The sequence below is a fragment of the Epinephelus moara genome, chromosome 4 (genome assembly GCF_006386435.1).
Source record: "Epinephelus moara isolate mb chromosome 4, YSFRI_EMoa_1.0, whole genome shotgun sequence".
Classification (NCBI taxonomy): domain Eukaryota; kingdom Metazoa; phylum Chordata; class Actinopteri; order Perciformes; family Serranidae; genus Epinephelus; species Epinephelus moara.
The window spans coordinates 36052502-36071161 of NC_065509.1; the positions used below are offsets into that span (position 1 = coordinate 36052502).

The window sequence follows — 18660 nt, forward strand, 5'->3', positions numbered from 1 at the left end:
GGAATAGGAAATTAATAACCAATTTTTTCACTGCAGTGGTTATATGACTTTTCCCCCAGTAACAGTGACAGAGAAAAGTTTTTAACAAAGTGGTACGATTCTATCTAAGGCCCTTTTTACACCTGTATTAACACGCATCAGGTCAGATCAAAAGGGCAGCTCTACGTAAAGGTGTTAACACATCCAGTGCATCCTCAGTGTGTCTTGAGATCTGATCAGTCCCTCCAGGATTTCATTTTTCTCAGCCAATTCCTGTGGCCTTGCAATTTTGTCCAATCACTGCAACTTAACCTCAAATTTTACCATTTAGAACAGATAAATCTCATTTTATTATAAAGCTGAGCACAGTGTATTGATACACTCAGCCCCTTTCTCTCTTTGTTTATCATGAGACTGCTTCTGCAAGTGTCGGGCCGTTTCGATGTTTGTGTGAGATTAACAGCTCAGTGTTGACTGTTAACCACCGCTGTGGGGCTTCTGCCCAATCAGCACACTATGACGAGTAGTGATAAGATCATGTTGTGTTGTGTTAGCTTCTGCTAACGAGGAAGAGAGAGCAGGAGGAGAGCCTCACAAATAGATTCTAATTCTGTGGAAACATTCGAGACAGCATCACAACTATTTTTGCAGCTTTCACTTGCCCGAGACAGCATCACAACTATTTTTGCAGCTTTCACTTGCCCCCACAAAACAAAAAAACAAAAATACAGCTATAGACATTGCAACATTCATGGCATTGTTTAGAAAAACTGCTGTGAAACCAGGCATTTCAGGCCACAACAATCCCGAAAACAGCCTGCAAAATCCTGGAGGGACTGTCTGACCACTCAAACCACATTGAGAGGTGGTCTGAGTCACATTCTTTCAGCACTGTTTACACTAATGTGTCCTGGGCCACACTGAAGGAGCACCTACTCAGCTGACCTCCTTGGTTATCCAACTCCCCACCGGGTAGGCAAACTTTCTGTTGCTGCTGAAGCGCAGTGCTGTAGGACTGTGTCTGGAGCCGCTCTCCTCTTCTGCACAATCAGTTTGTCCTGGTAAGCATGAGATAACACAGCAGCAGCTGTTAAACGGTCCCAACAAACTCACACTGACACTGGAACGGCTCAACTCTGTTGCTCAACCTGTTAATAAGCATAAAGGTACGTAAGCAATGTGATGCTAACAGGTAGCCCTGTTATTGTGTGTGTGCGGGAGACTCTCACCAGCTGTCTTCAGCATGTGGCTCACACTCCTGCAGCACATTTCCTCTAGTGGCAGGGATGGGAAGGGACTGCAGGGTGCCACTGCACAATCTCCTGCAGTCTGTCCCTTTGAGTCAAACTAATGAACTAGTGCTTAAGTGTGCATATAGCACGTCAAACCTCCAGCCAGCTAAAAACAACGACACATTTTGTCTTTGCAAAGGGAAATCATGTATATGTTTATTTGCATATAGAGCAAGGAAATAAGATCAGATCACAAGTGGTCACTGGAGACGCATGTGGAGACCCAGTCTAATACCTGGTGTGTACAGACAGACTTAGAGCTGACCACCAGTGATCTGATCATCCGACGCGTGTTAATACCAGGTGGAAGCAGGCTCTTACTGTAAGCCATCTGACGTCACAGGAGGATGCGTAACTGTCACACTTCCTGCTTCAGCAGTGTGTCAGTGTTTTCACAGAAGTGACGTATGAATATGAAGTGGTTGTGTACGTGATGAGGCATTTCCTCATTAGCAGCCTGTGAAAGCCGAAACTATTGTATCATTTCCAAACTATCAGACATAACTTTCAGGTTCTTCCTTCATACCTGGAATTTTTTCTGTCATTAATGTTTTTTTTTTAATGGCCATAGCTGCAAAGGGAAAACAATGGCGAGGACAAAATGGCTGGGAGGGGAAATTGGTTGTGACATGAGGAACTGAATGAAGTCCAGCGGGACTTCCTGAAGCTTTTAAAGATGTGGTGGAATTGGGTTTCAGACAGGCCCTACCCAGAAATGGCTGCTCCTATCTACTCTGGCAGCAAGGTTGAGAACCTGATATGCTTCCATCATTCACTCAGTGCTCCTCTCTCTGTGCTCCCCCCTCCCCTCTCTGGCCGCTGTAGTGAGATGTGATCCACGGGGAGAGCAGTGACTCAGTCATTAAGTGAAGAAGCCAGAGCTCTGTGCTTTATTTAATCCAGAGGCCAGCATGAAATCAAATACAACCCAAATAAATAAATGTTAGTAAGTGGGTGACACAGATTTAGAACATGTAGAAACACGTGCTGTGTAAAACATGTCATTAAAGGAAATCAGGTCAGGGTCAGGAAACATGATGATGGTTTTTGTCAGATTAGGCCATCACAGCGTTGTGGTTCATTTTGGCCGTGATCTGGCAGACTGCACGTTGGACTCGGACCAATCACAGCCCGCCATCTTTCATGACATACACCAGGAAAGCATCACAGACCGGTTTGACTGTTCCACCAACAACAAATGTTTGTCTGTGTAATAACAGTTTATGAATTAAGATGAATCTGGAATCATTCATATGTATGAATGTGGGCTCTGTCTTCTGTCACTGGGTAGGAAAAAGGAAACAGGATGAGTGTGCAGAGGGTGACACAAGGGGCCGCATGTATTATTGATTGATTTGGTTTTCTTCTGACTTCATAAAATGAAAGCAAATATCATTGTTTCTTTGCTTTACCATGTTTCACAGTTGAAAGAGCAGCTTTTACTCCCATTGGTCTGCGTCACAGAACATGTTGTAGAAGTTGGAACAGAATATGTTAGACATGGCGGTCTTTTAGACGTTTGATGCGCTGGTCGTCTTCCACTATAACACATTGCACAGGATAAAAACAAGTAATTGTTGCACCTGGTGTTCATTTCCTTTCCAGATGTCTAACATCTGTCGCCCGGGCTATTATCAGGCTGATATTGTGTAGTCTGATTTTAGTGTTATCTGTTAAGCTTGTGTAGGAGAAGTGCGACTTTCTTGATATTTTATTGAGTTTTTTTTTATTCATTCATATATTTTTATTCAAAAATACAGAAGAAAATCCAACAGAACACTAATAGTCAAGTGGACAATGTGCATCGGTCTAACCCAGTGGTTCTCAAGTGGTGTGCCGTGATGCCAACCCAGGTGTGCCGTGGGATTTTGTGATCATGGGAATATTCAACTGGCCCTAGAATATATTAGTATATTGTTCACACCTATTTCCTAATAAAGAGGCAAACTCTAGCTAAAAAATGTAATATAATTCAATTAGATTTAAAAAAAAATCACGAGGAACCTATTTGTCGCCATTGGCGCGTGGGAATTATAAGTGTGTGACATCTAAAGCCCTGTTTAGCAGCCAGTGTGAAGGATGATATCATTTAAAAGGAGAAAGCCATGAGTGGGACAATGGATCGCTTTATTGTACGGAGCAATTTTACTACATTTCTGTAGTATTTTGTCGTGATAACACACATTATAGAAGCTGTTGTGCACAAATATAAATAGAGGTGTGCCTTGAGATTTTTTTGCTTGCCCTTTGGTGTGCCTTGGGCACAAAAAGTTTGAAAACCACTAACTAAAACAAAGGAATACTTGGCACATGTATTTCCAAACAGGTGCGTAGGAGAGGGACGTGAAGAATTAAACTTGTGGAAGAGACTCCCGCACACTGTATGAACTGCAAAAACAATTATTTTTATGCTGCAACGTTTCGGTGACAAGATCTTCATCAGGCAAAACCACTAACCACAAACTTAACAGTACCACATTTTAAATTTGTTTGTGTCGCAGAAGTGTGATTTTTGTGATATATGACAGGTTTTTCGTTGTTGGGGCTGAATTTTCCGACATAAAAGTTGAAAATGTATGAGTTAGGAGTTATTTATAAAATGAATTATTGCTAAAATAAGATGTGTTGATGCTGCAGCTCTGTTTTCTGCAACTCTGCAACACTTTTTAAGCAATAGACAGAACCAGAATTTGGCAAAACATGCAAATAATAGTAAGTAAGTAAAATTTATTTATATCGTGCTTTTTGCAGACATGGGTCACAAAGTGCTTCACAAGGGCACTATACAACAAGAAAGAAATCATAAGGTCAAAGTGACTGTGTGAGCCACGTCGTGAAAAGTGCACAACTAGCAAAACTATTTGCACGTGCACAAGAGAAAGAGAAAATGAAAACACTATTAAATAAGAGTTCATTCTTAACAGCAATGCACAGCTCTGGTACATACATGTTCCGCCTGTCTAAAGCTAGTAACTGTCTTGATCGGCCTTTTTTTCTCCCCAAAACAACAACATTTACTTGTCTCAGTTTACAATAGTATAATAAACATGTCGAAATATTTTTAGTAATATTTTTAGGTACTGAAACTGTTACTAAAAATATTTTGACATGTTTATTACAATAGTGTAATAAACATGCCGAGATATTTTTAGTAACAGTTTCAGTAACATCCCGCCGTGTGGAAGTCATAACTTCCACCTTGATGTGCACTTCATTAACCCCGGACTGGTTTTACTTCCCCTCCTCCTCCTCGCCGCTGCCTGTATTCATCACCACTATCAGTTGAGTGCTGTCAGGACTTCACCTCCGGTCATTCGCTGAACAGTTTCCTGATTATCAGCTGCATATTGGCGAACCAAAACCACCAGTCTTAACTGAATTAGCACATATCAGCCGCTGCGGTTCAAGCTAGCAGAGGAATGTCAGCCTTGTTTGTTTGAACTGCAGGAAGAAAAGGTCAGTAAAGCATCAAATCATTTCTTGACAGCCGGCAGCAGCTCAGACAGACTCATCTGTGACTGTAAATGACAAACTGATCTGGTGAAAATTCATTCTGTTATTGCACAAACACAGATCTTACTCATCTCTTTTCAGGATTGTCATATATTGTATGTTCTGTGGAAGCAGAGGGTGATAAGCTTGAAAGTTGATATTTACTCCTCACATAGATGAAGAGAACTATAACTGCAAACTTCATGTTATCGCTGCCTGGTTAATGTGGTCTCTCGTGCAGTGTTGAAACATGTCCACAATTATGTAACATTTCAAAAGTGATTGTGCAAGTGACAAGAAACATTTTCCTCTTTTTAGAGAAAAACATTTTAAAATAACTTTTCTGGTTTGTTGCCAACAGTGACTCACATGAGCGCTGGTACCAGAGTAATAAGGCTGCTGACTAAAGCCTGTTCTGGCTACACTGTAAAAATTATTAGATTGCTTCAACATAAAATTATGAGGCTCCTTTAAATGTGGAATTGAACTGAACTAGTGCTGAAAAGTTCAGTTTGTTTATGAGCTGTTCTGATGTAAAACTACAGAGGTAATTTCATTTAAAGGGGCTCTCCACTGACTTATACACAGCCTGTGAAAGCAGTTATATATAATATCTTCTGTGGCTCCAAAGCTGTTCTGTCTGATAAAGTCATCGGGGTTATCTTAGCTTTGGTTTGGAGTCTTTAAATATTTGATAGACAGCACGTGATATAAATTAGACTTTGAAAGATATAGGTATTTCAATTTAATGAAAAGACACTAAGTGGGCGTTGTAGGATCCAGCATTTTTGTATCTTGCCTCATATTGCTAAGTAACTGGCAGGATATCTCAAGCTCCTTTTACACTGCCTGTTCAAGGTAGAAATGGCGCGCTGTTATTCCACCACACCATTCTTCATAAAAGCTACGATCTCAGAATGGGGAGCGGAAGTTGTCTGCGTTTAAACCAGCAGTCGAGGTAGTAACAGCACCGAAACGACAGCCATAACAGGACGGGTGTGATGTTTTGATGACGTGGTATGTGTGCAACCTATCACAGGGAGATTTAAAAAGCAGCAGTTAGCAGCTAACTCAAAGAAGACGGACACCAACTGAGAATGTTCGCAAATTCGGAAGACACTGAGGACCAGATCGACTGCCATATAAAAGGGGAAGTAATTGATTGTTATTGGCATGTTTTGCTGTTGCTTCTGTTTAGAAAGCGCTGCTGGCACATATGTTATATGTCACAATAGAGGCCAAAGCTGTTGTGTTTCACGTCAACGCCTGTCACACCTCTTTTGCTTCCAGGATGCCGGCATGCAATCTAAAAGCACACTCTGAGGCGGTATGATGCCGCCATTTTTTGGTTCTATGTAAAAAAGCAAAGGCGGCATAATGAAGGTACTTTGTAGCAGCCCTGTAAATATGGCTTCAGTCTCTGCTGCAACTGTTTTGTCTCCATGTCCTTCGACTTTGTAGGTTAGGAAAATAAGTGAGACAAACTAAAAGAATTACGTTCATTCAACAACTCCTCTGTAAGGGTTTGGTAATAACAAGACTTGTTAGTTGCCAATTATTTTTTATTTTTTCACCAGTAAAGCAGTTTAAAGTCTAATTCTTCATTCGTCATGCTGCCTACTCATTAAATTTTGAGCTGTGTTGTTTGTTTGCACATTCAAACTGAATGCTGAACTAGAAGTATGAACTCTGGTTGAAGTTATGAAGTATGGAGAAGTGGCTAAAGTAGGAACAAACTAGGGCTAGATGTTATCAAAAATTGAACTTGCAACACTCAAAAAACAAACAAAAAAACAACAACAACGTATTCTTCGTCATGTTTTTAATTTGAATCTTGAATTTGTGACTGATGTGAGTTGCATGTGTGAAAAAACACCCATAACAAGATTCTATCATTTCATAAAGGTAGAGAAAAAGAAGCTTATGAAGCCTTTTAACTAAAATATTCTGTATGCTGGGAAGTAAGAACAGTAAGCCGGACATTTAGGCTATTGAAGTTTGAGTTACAATCTAAATTTCAGGTGACTCAAAACTGATAAACTTTTTTTAGATTCTACAGAAGTCGTGAGAAAAGATGTTCATGAGTAACCTCTACCGAAAGGGGAGGACAGACGCTGTCCACGCCTAACCACCCCTCCATAATACGCACACACACACATGAACACACACCCTACCCTCTCACTCACTTGTTTCTTTCTGTAGCAGGAAGTGAGTCGCACGCTGGAATGCTGGCTGTAGTCAACGAAACACATTACACATAGAGAGAGGGAGGCAGAGAGAGAAAGGGGGCAGAGCCATTGGGCAGAGGCTGATCCACACACACACTTTGAGAGCCACACACTCCCATTCTCACACAGCAACACTCGGGTGTGCACAGGACGATATGCCGCAGTCACACCAAAGTCTCGGGACTTGGAACATGCCTGTCGGACCGACTGTGGACTAACAGCGGGGGGGATATTTTAGACGGAGGGACCCTCTTATCTTATCAGGTGGTGGTGTCACTCTGGGAGCAGTTTGGAGAGTTGGGGGTGAGTGTCCACGCTACAGCAGCACTTAACTCCTGCGTGAGGCTCACTACAGCTCCGCCAGGAAACTCCTCTGTTTTTGGTTGTAATTTAAAAATCTGACTCGTCTCCGGAGCCGGGAGCTGGTTGCAGTAAAACCTTCAAGTCTGGAATGTGAAACATGACTTTGATGTTATTTTGGATCTGTCAGTGTGCAGTGTGTGCTGCCAGTAAAAGGGGTGTGTGTTCTTCATGTTTGGAGGGGGGGCTTTTGGCAACCTTGAAACCAAAACAAAGATGGAGCTCCTGCTGTGGGGGAGAATGTGTTACAAATGGTTTATAGATGCAGCTGTGATTGATTGATACGTCTCGGAAAAGTTTTGAGCGGCTCGCCTAGTTGCTCGCTACTTCTCTATGAAACTCTTCTTCAGTGCCCTTTTCTCTTTGCCATTATGATGTCGGTGGAGTTGTATTTTGGGAAGCTAAAGTCAAGAGTCACTCGCACATTCTTGGCATCAGTGTCAGGTTCTATTTCAGAAGTGGCAGGGTTAAGGTTCGGGGTATGTGTGCGGCGCAGCCACGCCGTTACTCCGAGGAATTCTGTTTATGTTTGCAGTGTGAGAGGAGGTTGGACGGTCAGCTGCAGCTCAGAGGGGATGCTGGTAAACCCTTCAAGCCTGGATGCTGTTTTCATTGACAGTCACTTCCTCCTCTGAGCTGGGTCTAAAGTCTTGCATAACCAGAGTTTAATCTTTGTCCTTCTTAAGGGTCTGGTGGGTTAAAAAAGCCGGTGTGCCCTCTCACCACTTACTCAGTTAAACGGATTAACAGAGTGAGGAGCCCCCCCACCCTTGCTTTCCAACCTCCTCCTCCAGCTCAGACCAGGGGTGCAGATTAGGGATTGCGCTGGTTCAGTCAGACGGCAGAATGGATCTGAGGCTTTGGCGGTGGGCTGCCGGGCTCGCAGAGTGAAAGGCTGGTGATGCATGTGGAATGACATTCCAGACGCCCAGGCTTGTTGTATAACGGGAGGGGAATGGGAGGCCACTGAGGCAGGGGAGATGTCAGTCAGTCAACTGAGAGAGGGCTTCAGGGTTTAATTTGAAAATGAGACACTGGCCGCCTGTCTGAAACCAGCTCACACAAAGAGTCTGATGGCAGCATGTTTGGGAGCATATTAAAGTCCACTAGTAGAGTTTATGTTTATGGGATCTTGTCAGTTACCTGCAAGCACTTGCATTTGCACTTGATTTGCCAAAACCTGTATGACAGGTGCCGTGCAAATAAAGCTCGACTGATTAAAAGTAGGCAGCAAACTGAATTTTAATGACAACACCAAGTCGAGCATTAAAATGCAGACAGAAAAATTATGTCTGTGTTTTTTAAGCCTTTCATTAAATCTGAGCTCTCATGGAGTTGATATACATACATTGAGCAATCTTAAAGCAACAGGTGCTACACCAAGCCAGGTGCATTCTCATCAAAAGTTTCCTCTTTTACCTTTGAGATGAAGGTTTAAATCGTGTTTCTGTCTTGTGGGATGGGAACCATTTCCATGTTTTGACCTTGGAGCGTTGACGTCACCCGGCAATGTGGCACTATATTCATTACATGTGGGTTTTATTTCCTTGAACAACAAACTTTGGCTGACGTAAGGCGTCCATGTTTGTTTGGGTTTGAAGGTCCAGTGTGTAGCATTTAGGGGGATATGTTGGCAGAAAGGGAATATAGTATATAAAGTATACTTTCTTAATTGTATGATCACCTGACAATAAGTGTTGTTGTGCATTTGTTACCTTAGAATGAGCTGTTTATCCCTACGTAGGGAGAAGGTCCTTGTCCACAGGGTCCACCATGTTTCTACAGTAGCTCAGAACGGACAAACCAAACACTGGCTCGAGATAGGACCATTTTTGCGTCAGCCACTGTAGTTAGCAGCCCCTTCGTAATAAGCCGAACAGCATTTTTAATGTGAAACAGCTTCATTCAGTGTTTTTACCGGTTTAGATCACCTTTTCCGTTTGTTTTGGAGAGGAGGAGACCACTGCTGATAATTTGGCTCCTGGTTAAAACCACCTGAAAGTCTCAAGTTACGCAACTCGTCTGCAACGAGCCAAACAACATTGGAAGAACCCTGCTTTTTAACATGAAGCTGCTTTATTCGATGTTATCACTGGTTTTATTCACTTGATCTTTTTGTTTTGGAGAGAAAGAGACCTCTGCGGATAGTTCGGCTCCCGGTTAAAACCTCCTGAACAATGAACACTGAAGGAATTCTAACCAGGAGTTCACGCTTGGCGTACAGTTTCCTCTGGTTGCAGTCTGTCATCCTCGCAGCCAGACGCCACTCAGTCCCACACACTGTTCCTAAGGCACTTCCATATTATAGAGTGCCAATTTAAATATATTAAGATTTCAGAAAAATCCCAGTTTCCCAGTTATAATTACAACTTGAAAGTCAGACACTGCTCATTAAGGCAACTTAGATATGATATGAATGTGGTATGTCACGTTGTTTAAAACTTGTGGCTTGTTTCTTTTTTGATGAGTGGATTTGGGGGGTTGTCTGTCTATATGTGCTGCGTCTTTATGTATTTATGTACCACATGTTGTCTGATGTATTTTTCATGGCTTCTGCAGGGTGAATCCCCTTGAAGACACAATAAAGTGAAGTGAGGTGAAGATAACAATTTTTCAGCATTGGCATATAAAATTGTGCAGTTGGACGCAGCACACGTAACAGCATTCTGGTGTGGAAAGTGTGACACAGATAATCTTTGCTCAGCGCTGTGCTCTGTTATAAATGAGTTACATACCTGTTCAACCATCTGGCTCGTTTCCTATCCGTCTCTTATCTGGTTGTGTCAGCCAGCACACACTGTAGTTCCCAGGGAAGAAAGCACAAACCTTGCATCAACCTGCGCACCCAAATTCCTCAGAGCTGAATTATTAATGGTAAATAGATTGTGCACACACTTCAGCATCATTAGTAGCGCTAATAAAAAACTAAATATTTGTGTGGGTCAAACTTGTGACGGTGGTGATTGCTGCAGAGATACTCACACGTCAGTCCAACCAAGCATCACATGTTTGTTTTAGACATATTATATTTGTTGTCTGATTTACATTCACTCACAGCAGTTCTCTCACTTTATATTTGCTCAGGACTAGTCATAGAGCAGTGGAGGCTTTAATCTCCAAACAAGACACGTTTGTGTTAGAAAAGCCCTCCCACCCCCTCACTCTCCACTGCCATAATCCCTTCTTTAATATCTCACGTTGCCAGTGGCATTTGCCTCCTGCAAAATGGAGGATTGGATTACTAATGTCAGGAATGTAATGGAGGAACATGATTGAACATGTCACTTTGGTGCTTGCATTTGGTGGCCTAACGTGTTTTGTGATGCGCGATGGGTGGAAGCACTCGCTTTCCCCAAAGAGGAGTCAGCCAAGAGAGGCTCAACAGGATCAGAGTGGGTACCGACTCCAAACGTCTGTAAAACCAGATCAAAAGCGCTCGCTTGTTTCTCTGAAGCTGCTGCCCAGCTGACAAATCATCTTTGCTGGAAATAAGTTGCAAAAGAATTACAACGTTTGTCTTCTTGTGAGAGAAAATACTGAGTAAGCTCTCCGTACTGTAGCTCTGTTTGGCCCCGTGGTGGAATTCAGGCTTGTGTATGTCGGGGATACAAGCAGAGTTAAAACGTGTTAAACTGAGGCTCAGGCAAAGCAAACAGCAACCATCAGCATTAACCCCCTCACTGCCTTTATGCACTGAGCTCGCTGTGGGTCCGGTCCAGTCCCTCAAGTTGTCTTTGATTTCAGCTCATGCGCCTCAGCGCTAGTTACTGTGAATTATTATTTGACAAACTGTTGTTCAAGAGGCATCAGAAAGTTGACAAATTAGTCAAGTAAAACTGCAGCCCTGGCAGAGAGACAACAGAACGGCTGACAAAAGAGGAAAAACACAAAACCCAACAAAGGCTTGTCTGTGAGGCAGAAAGAGAAAAGCAAAGCAAGCTTAATCGACTTTTAGAAAATAAAAGGCACCACAAAAATCATTATTTGCTCTTTGCCAAAGTGGCAGGTAGAGTATGGCCAGCTCTCTGCAGCTGGCTGGTATTTATTTTCCAGCCTGACCAAGCTGTACCCACAACATGTAGCCACAAGCCCGGGGCTCCACAGCATTTAGACCATGCTGTGCTTCGAGGTCTGCACCTGTCAGTGTGATTGATGAAAGCTGCCACCTCCTCAGCCTCCACGCAGGTAGCCACACACCACAACTCACTGCTCACTTCACTGTGAGCACTGAGAAGTTTTTATGCCTGCAGTTACTCACTGTGTCAGTCACTCAGTGAAGCTTGGCTTCAAAAGACCCAGTTTATGAATTAAAACTTAACTGTGAGTTAAAGCAAGAATGAGGATTAAAACATAGGGCCGCAATTAAAGATTTCATTAACGATTAATCTGCTTTTTTTTCTGGATTCATCGTCTGGTCTTTGATGTAAAAACACTAGCATGAAATGCCCATCACAACTTCCCAGAGCCCAAAATGACATCTATAAATTACTTATTTTGTTCAACCAGCAGTCCCAAACCCAAAGATACTTCATTCATTGTTATATATTAAAAAATAACAAGCAAATCTGCATGTTTCAGGAGCTAGAACTAGCTAATGTTTGTCATTTTTGTTTAACAAATGATAATCAGTTCTTTATAATCGCAATAGTTGCCGAATAATTTTCTTTGAACTGTTGAATCAATTTGACAAAGCTTCAAAAAACAAAATTAAATAGACTGTAAATCATTACAGTAGTTCCCAGCCAGGGTTCGTGGCCCGCCAGTGGTTCCATAGAGTTCTGGGGGGTTCCCAGAAAAACTGGGAATAGTTTATTTTCACTATTTAATTCACTATAGATAAAGCCACCTGTGAGTAAGAGTCATAAGAATGACAATGCTGTGGGACTGTTTTCATCGGTGTTACTTCCTCCGCGGTTGTCTCCTCAGTTGTTGACGATGGGGCTGCAGCTAACGATTAACTTCATTAGCAATTAAACTGCCTCTTATTTTCTTAGTAAATTGATAAATCATGTTGTTAATAAAATGTCAGAAAATAGTGAAACAAGCCCTGTGTAATTTTCCCAGAGCCTGAGCTGACATCTTCAAATGGTGTTTTATCTGACTAACAGGCGTAAAAATCCAAAGTAATTCAGTTTTTTATTATGTAAGACAAAGAAAAACATCATATTCTCACAATTAAGGAGCATGACACCTGCAGATTTCTGGCTTTTTTCCTTAAGATATTGTTAAAACGATGACTCAGTTATGAAAATAGTTGCCAGTTAATTTTCTGTTGAATCGACAACTCGTTGCAGCTCTGGCTGACAACTATAAAATTCTGGTTTTGATTATATCATACAACCAAAATGTTTTTAGACGGACATCCCTGGTGCAGATTCTTACCAAACGAGGTGCTGTGACCTAATGTGTATCATACAACAGGTAGTTACAACCAAGCGATCTGATTGGTCAACAAGACATTTAGAATGTGCCCAAATCAGCAGAACAGCACACCTGGCTCATGGCCAATGACGTTAAAGCACACCCTCTCATGTAATATTGCTTAATTAATTTAGAGGTCCTTGACACAAAAAAGGTTGAGAACCACCACCAATTATATTAGAAATTATATGAAATTAAATTTGAAAAATTATATTTAATTTTTCATAGTTGATATTTTATAGTAGTATTATCAGATAATGATAAGAAGACATGCAATAATGAATAAAAATAAATAAATTTAAATACATAAATAGACAGATAATGTCATTAAGGCTGCAACTAGCAACTGTTTTTCTTATTAATAAACCTGATAATTATTTTTTCAATTTATTGGTTGATTGTATGGCCTGTACAATGTCATGTAAATTATTATTAATACATATAACAAGTTCAGAGCCCATCCCGACATCTTCAAGTTGTTTTGCACAACCACCACTGTAAAACTCAAAGGTATTTAGTTTATTGTTATAGAACTTTGAATCTGTGAATCTTTGCCATTTTGCATTAAAAAAAATTACTCAAGCATCGATAGATTATCAAAATTGTTCCAAATTTATTTTCTCACCACTGACTATTGATCAACTGAGTTATTCTCATTGTTTCAGCTCCAAAAGTTAATTGTTTGCTCTATTGTATGTTATACTTCTTTCAGCTCTAAATCATTAAGAATAGATGAATGTCTTCAGCTTCCAGGCCACCTTGACTCAAAGTGAATTTAAAGATAAATGTCCCACTTGCTGGCTACTGAATCTAAATAATGCAAAACTAATCTGCACAGCACGAGGCGAGGGCACTCAGTCCCGACAGCGGTCTGTTGTTTCGGAGTCGCTTTAGTTTATCTTACAAAGCAATCACAAACCAACGAGATGTGGGTCACATTCTGAGCCGAAAGATGTTAAAAATAACAAACAAGGAAGCCGTTGTGTCTGCAGTGAAGTCGGGTGCCGCACAAAGGCTGCATTCTTCACCAGGCCCACATCTAGGATCTTCTCATGCTCAGAATTTCCATGCTTTGGTCGTTTTGGTCTCTGCTGCTTTTAATACTCCCCCCGCTTCCCCAGCTCATTAGGAGCAGGCATACTGTACAAACTGTGACGTCATGAAAGTGGACTTTTCCAGAGGCGGGTGTTTCCCTTCAGGTGGGAGGGGTCACAGCTGAAAGGAGGAACTGTCCAGTCAATGCTGCTCTGTTCAACATTTTAAACAGACATTCCATACTGCATATTTAAAATGTCGGGCAGATATAGACTCAGACATTCAAGTGATATGTCTGAGCTTCTTGGCTGTTGGTGTGAGAGTCAAAACTCAGAAGTAATATACATTTACAGATTGTTAATACATGTTAGACTGCTCGGCTTTGATTAGGGAAACGCAGGCTTTCTAATCATTTCATTCATTTCTTTTTTTTTGTCCAGTTTTGGGAAGCGATCAGCAGGCAGCCTGCGACGTGGATGTGAGTGCATCGTCCTGGAACCCTCAGAGATGATTGTGGTGAGTCCCATTGTTCACACTTTTAGCACACAAGTGTCAAACACACAAAATGGAACAGTCGTTTTTTATTTTTGACGAAGCTTTTCCCACCCAAATGATAATTTTCTGTCACTAACCTGAATCCAAACACCTGTGTTACATATGTGTAAAGCATAGTACCCTTCATTTACTGCAGTGTCAAACTCTGGTTCTCTGTGGCACAAAAATGCATTTACATGTCATTTATGATTTAAAATAATATCCTGGTTTCAATGCAAACCAGCAGTGTTGACAGAAGTTTAGCCTCAGTTGTCTCTGATGTTAGCAAACTGGAAAATTGTGATTATGACTGGTTTTGTAACTCATTTAAATGTAAAGATCGAGCTGCACCCATGTGTATCACCAAACTTACATGACCTACAGCAGAGTGTAGCTGTAACTGGGGAATAACATCCCTGTGATGTTTTGCACTAATCTTTTATAACTGCCTCCTGCTGACATTTCATCACAGCCTTAAAGCGCAGCTGTATTTAACTCCGTCATCTTTAATGGAGTCCAGCATGTGCGGGGTTGCTCGAGTCCACGGCTGGTGGAAGCGCTGACCCAGTTTTATGGCAAATCAAATGTTGGCTCACAGACCAAGTTGTTGAGAGCAAATCATTCCCGTCTCAATCATCTGTTGACCAGAAGCCCTCACAGATCCGCAGATCAGAACAGATGCAGTTTTGCTGATGAAAAGGACGAATAGCAGAGACAAACTCATCGTTGTGCACGTTCAAGAACAGTTGTCGTTTACAGCGCTGCGAGAAACTGTATGTACAGTATACTCACTGTTAGTGTGAGTCTGTTCATTTGATGACGCACGACTGTAGATCAGATAATGCTGGACTTAAAATAAACAAGTGATTTCACTGTTGCAGACAAATTTCCAATGTCAGAATAAAACCATGAGAGTTTTGCTAGAGTTGTAGCGCTCTCACATGATCTCAATTGTTTGTTGTAAGGTGGTCATAACACTGTCTTAAGTCAGTCTGTCTCTAATCGTGATGGTCTGATAATATCAAACATGTCTAATATTATCACCAATCAAATACTGAAGTTTAAAGACGTGAACATCGTCAGCAACCAAAAGGTGCGCTCTCTCCTGCACCAAACAAGAAGCAGCAAACCAGATAGACAGTTAACATGCAGGGGAGACAGTAACACAGTTAACCAACAGAAGCTGGTGGCAACTTGAAGCGACAAATCTAAAATGTAAAGTCTGTAGGCAAATGTAGTTTGTCTTTATAGATCTTATTGAAGCCGAATTGACAAGAATACTGTCGACATATGATACCTTTTATCTTATGTTTCTAGAGTATTGTGTTTTGCAGATTTGTTAATATGTCGTATTTCTTTAAGGGAGTTTAGCGCAATATTTTCCCCCAGGAGCAGGATAGGAAATAATCTCAAAATGAATCTAGCTGTAGTGAAAATGGTGATCCTGCAACATCCCCAGTGTTTGCAAAATCTTACAGTCTGTGACTACATACTCACATTAGAGTTGTACCGATACCGATTCAGTATCAGAAATGCCTCCGATACTGCCTAAAATGCGGTATCGGGTATCGGCGAGTACAGCCTATGACCAATCCGATACCACGTAATGCCTCACGTCATTTCGCATATGCACGCTACAGGCAAACGAAATGGAAACGGAGCGGAGTTTAAAAAGCATTCTACTGTAGCCTTTAAAATGTCTTTTTTACCAAATTGTGTGGCTGCACTTTAACCTGTGTCTTGATCTGTGTCAACACTGGATAATAATAATAATAATAAAGTTTTATGGCATGAATTCTACTATTATGTATTTATTTCTTAATATTTTACATAGAGTTTTAGGAGTTGAGACATACAACAATTCATATATTACGCGCTGGTATTGGATCGGAATCGGTATCGGGAAGGAAAAAGTGGTATCGGTACATCTCTAACTCACATGTCTTCAGGTGTGAGAAAGTGTCGGACTTTAATCCTTTCAAAGTCTTCTTGTGTATGGTAGGCATGAGAGGGAAATTGCAAGCTCAAATATGACAGGATAGGAAATCTGGAGAGTTTAATCAAAACTGGACTGGAGTTTGTTTTAAGATGTTTCCCTGTTCATCAGAAAGGCTTCTTTTAGTTGCAGATTTTCATAGGGAATATTACCAGTATTTCTCCCTTTTGAGCTGATCATGTCTACCAATAGGGACGTCCATCAAATCACAAAATATACAGATCTGCAACTAAAGAACTGTTAGATTATTAATTAATCTGCAGATTATTTCCCTCCCAAAACTTGACATTGCAGTGAAATGCCAGAAAACAGTGAGAATGTCCATATTAATTGCCGAAAGCGTGTTAATGTTGAACATCAGAACAAAATTTAACATCATAAAAACAGAGAAAAGCAGCAAATCCTTAAAATTGACAAGCTAGAGGTAGAGTATGTTTTATGACTTTAATGATGAATTGATTATTAAAATAGCTGCATATTATTTTTCCTGTCGATAGACTAATCAATTGTTTGCCTAAGCATTACTACAGGGATAAGTCCTGTCTTATCTAACTTTAAGATTAGTGATTTGCATTAATATCCGCACTTTGCATCATCTGAAATATTGAGGTGAACCTCATAGATATACAATATAAGATAAGAGGAAGAACATGGTGTTTTATACTTTATATTGATGCATGTAATTGTACATTCTGTCATTTATAATTTATACGAATCCATCATCCGACAGATTCATCTTGAAAGAGGAACTCGGAGGAAAAACATAATTACCATAATGAACATTTTGTTGACCAGTTGCAGGCAACAGAGTGCTGAGGGACAGTGAACAAAGCTGTTTTAATACTTTCACTACTTAAGCCAGCAAATCTGCGCACACTGTGGCGAATGAAGCCAATTCGTGACACCATTTTGATCGCTGATTACCGTATCCCCACTGTGAAGATGTTACTTCTGATATGGTTTCTCACATATAGAGTACATGCATGCATCCACACGCTCACTCTCCACCATCTCTAACACATACAAATCCTCCCTGTTACCATCTTTTTTTTATGAAAGAAGACATGAAACATACCCCACGTCTTGACAGCATATAATAACGGATGGTTGGCACCGCTGCAGCCACAGCACATCACATGCTGTAATTGCTGTGTCTCCATGAGTGCGCGTCGTAGATGGGGGGGCTTCTGTTAACTGAGCCTGTATCAGCCACTCACAAAGCCCTCAGTAATAACACCCTCTGCTCTGCTCTGCTCTGCTCTGCTCGCTGCAGACACTTTCTGGCCTTACCCCCTTTTGCTATAATAGGTGCCAACCCGCCCTGTAATTACTGAGGAGGGTTTTTGGTGCTGCTGAAATATAGATACATATGGATAACCCCCCTCTGCTTCAAGTTTGAGTTACACACCGAAGGATGCACACAGTTCCAAACATGGGCAGAGACTGACGCGTCAAAAGGAAAGAAAAAATAAGCTGCTCACGTGTCCGTACTGTACACAGACACACACACACAACATGCACACATTGCTCCGAGATTTGCAATTAGACACACAATCACACTTATGCTCTCACTCACACACAGCTCCCCTGCCGTTGTCATGGCAGCAGTTGGTACGGCAGAGAGAGAGAGATTTTAGTGGTGTAATCCCAAAGGCTGAGCGCTGTGAAATGTGAAGCCGCAGTGAAAGTAGCGAGTGAGAGTGAGAGGAGGAACGGGTCCAGAAAAAAAAGAAGAAACTTAAATATGTCATTCCAGATTGACCCAAAGCCGCCAGGCAGCAGAGTGGTCCCGTTTAACCAAAAATACTTCAGAAAACTGTAGATTATGACTTCACTGCCTGCGATGTCAAAGTGTCATCCTGTGCCAGTTTCCACTTGGACATTTTTTTTTCCCTCCTCCCAGCTCATTAAAAATGGAAACATGGATTTTATCTTGTTTTAACATGTAATTTCATTGTGGTTGATGTGTTTAACAGAGACGCAGAGAGTCTGCTTGTCTTTAACTCCGCCAGACTCCATCTGTGTTCATCACTGCCTTGTCAATCAAGCTCCTCTCCATCTCCCTCCGTCGCTCTCTTTCTCCCCCTGTCTCTCTTTTTGTGTTGTGAGCACCCTTTGACGTAGGTGTGCATCGTGCAGCCCACACACACTTCTATTTTTACGCAATAAGAGGGGCGGGAGGCAGGCAGGCAGGCAGGCAGGGGGAGGAGGTGGGAGGAATCAGAGATGGAGTACGGGAGGGTGGGGTTTTTGGGTTTGAGCGTGTGTGTGTGTTTTGGGGAGGGCGTGAATGAAGATGAAGACAGTCACTCCCCCCTCACTC

The 18660-nt window shown here is 41.5% G+C and overlaps 1 protein-coding gene across 9 annotated transcripts in view; it reads left to right on the forward strand.

Moving 5' to 3' along the window:
• The window catches only part of rapgef2b (Rap guanine nucleotide exchange factor 2b), a 152806-nt gene that overhangs the window by 64102 nt on the left and 70044 nt on the right, over positions 1 to 18660 (forward strand). For all 9 annotated transcript variants that reach the window (XM_050042457.1, XM_050042459.1, XM_050042464.1 and 6 more), the window contains exon 5: positions 14248 to 14323. In XM_050042457.1, the coding sequence (XP_049898414.1) occupies positions 14248 to 14323 (76 nt within the window). The remainder of the gene's footprint in view (positions 1 to 14247; positions 14324 to 18660) is intronic.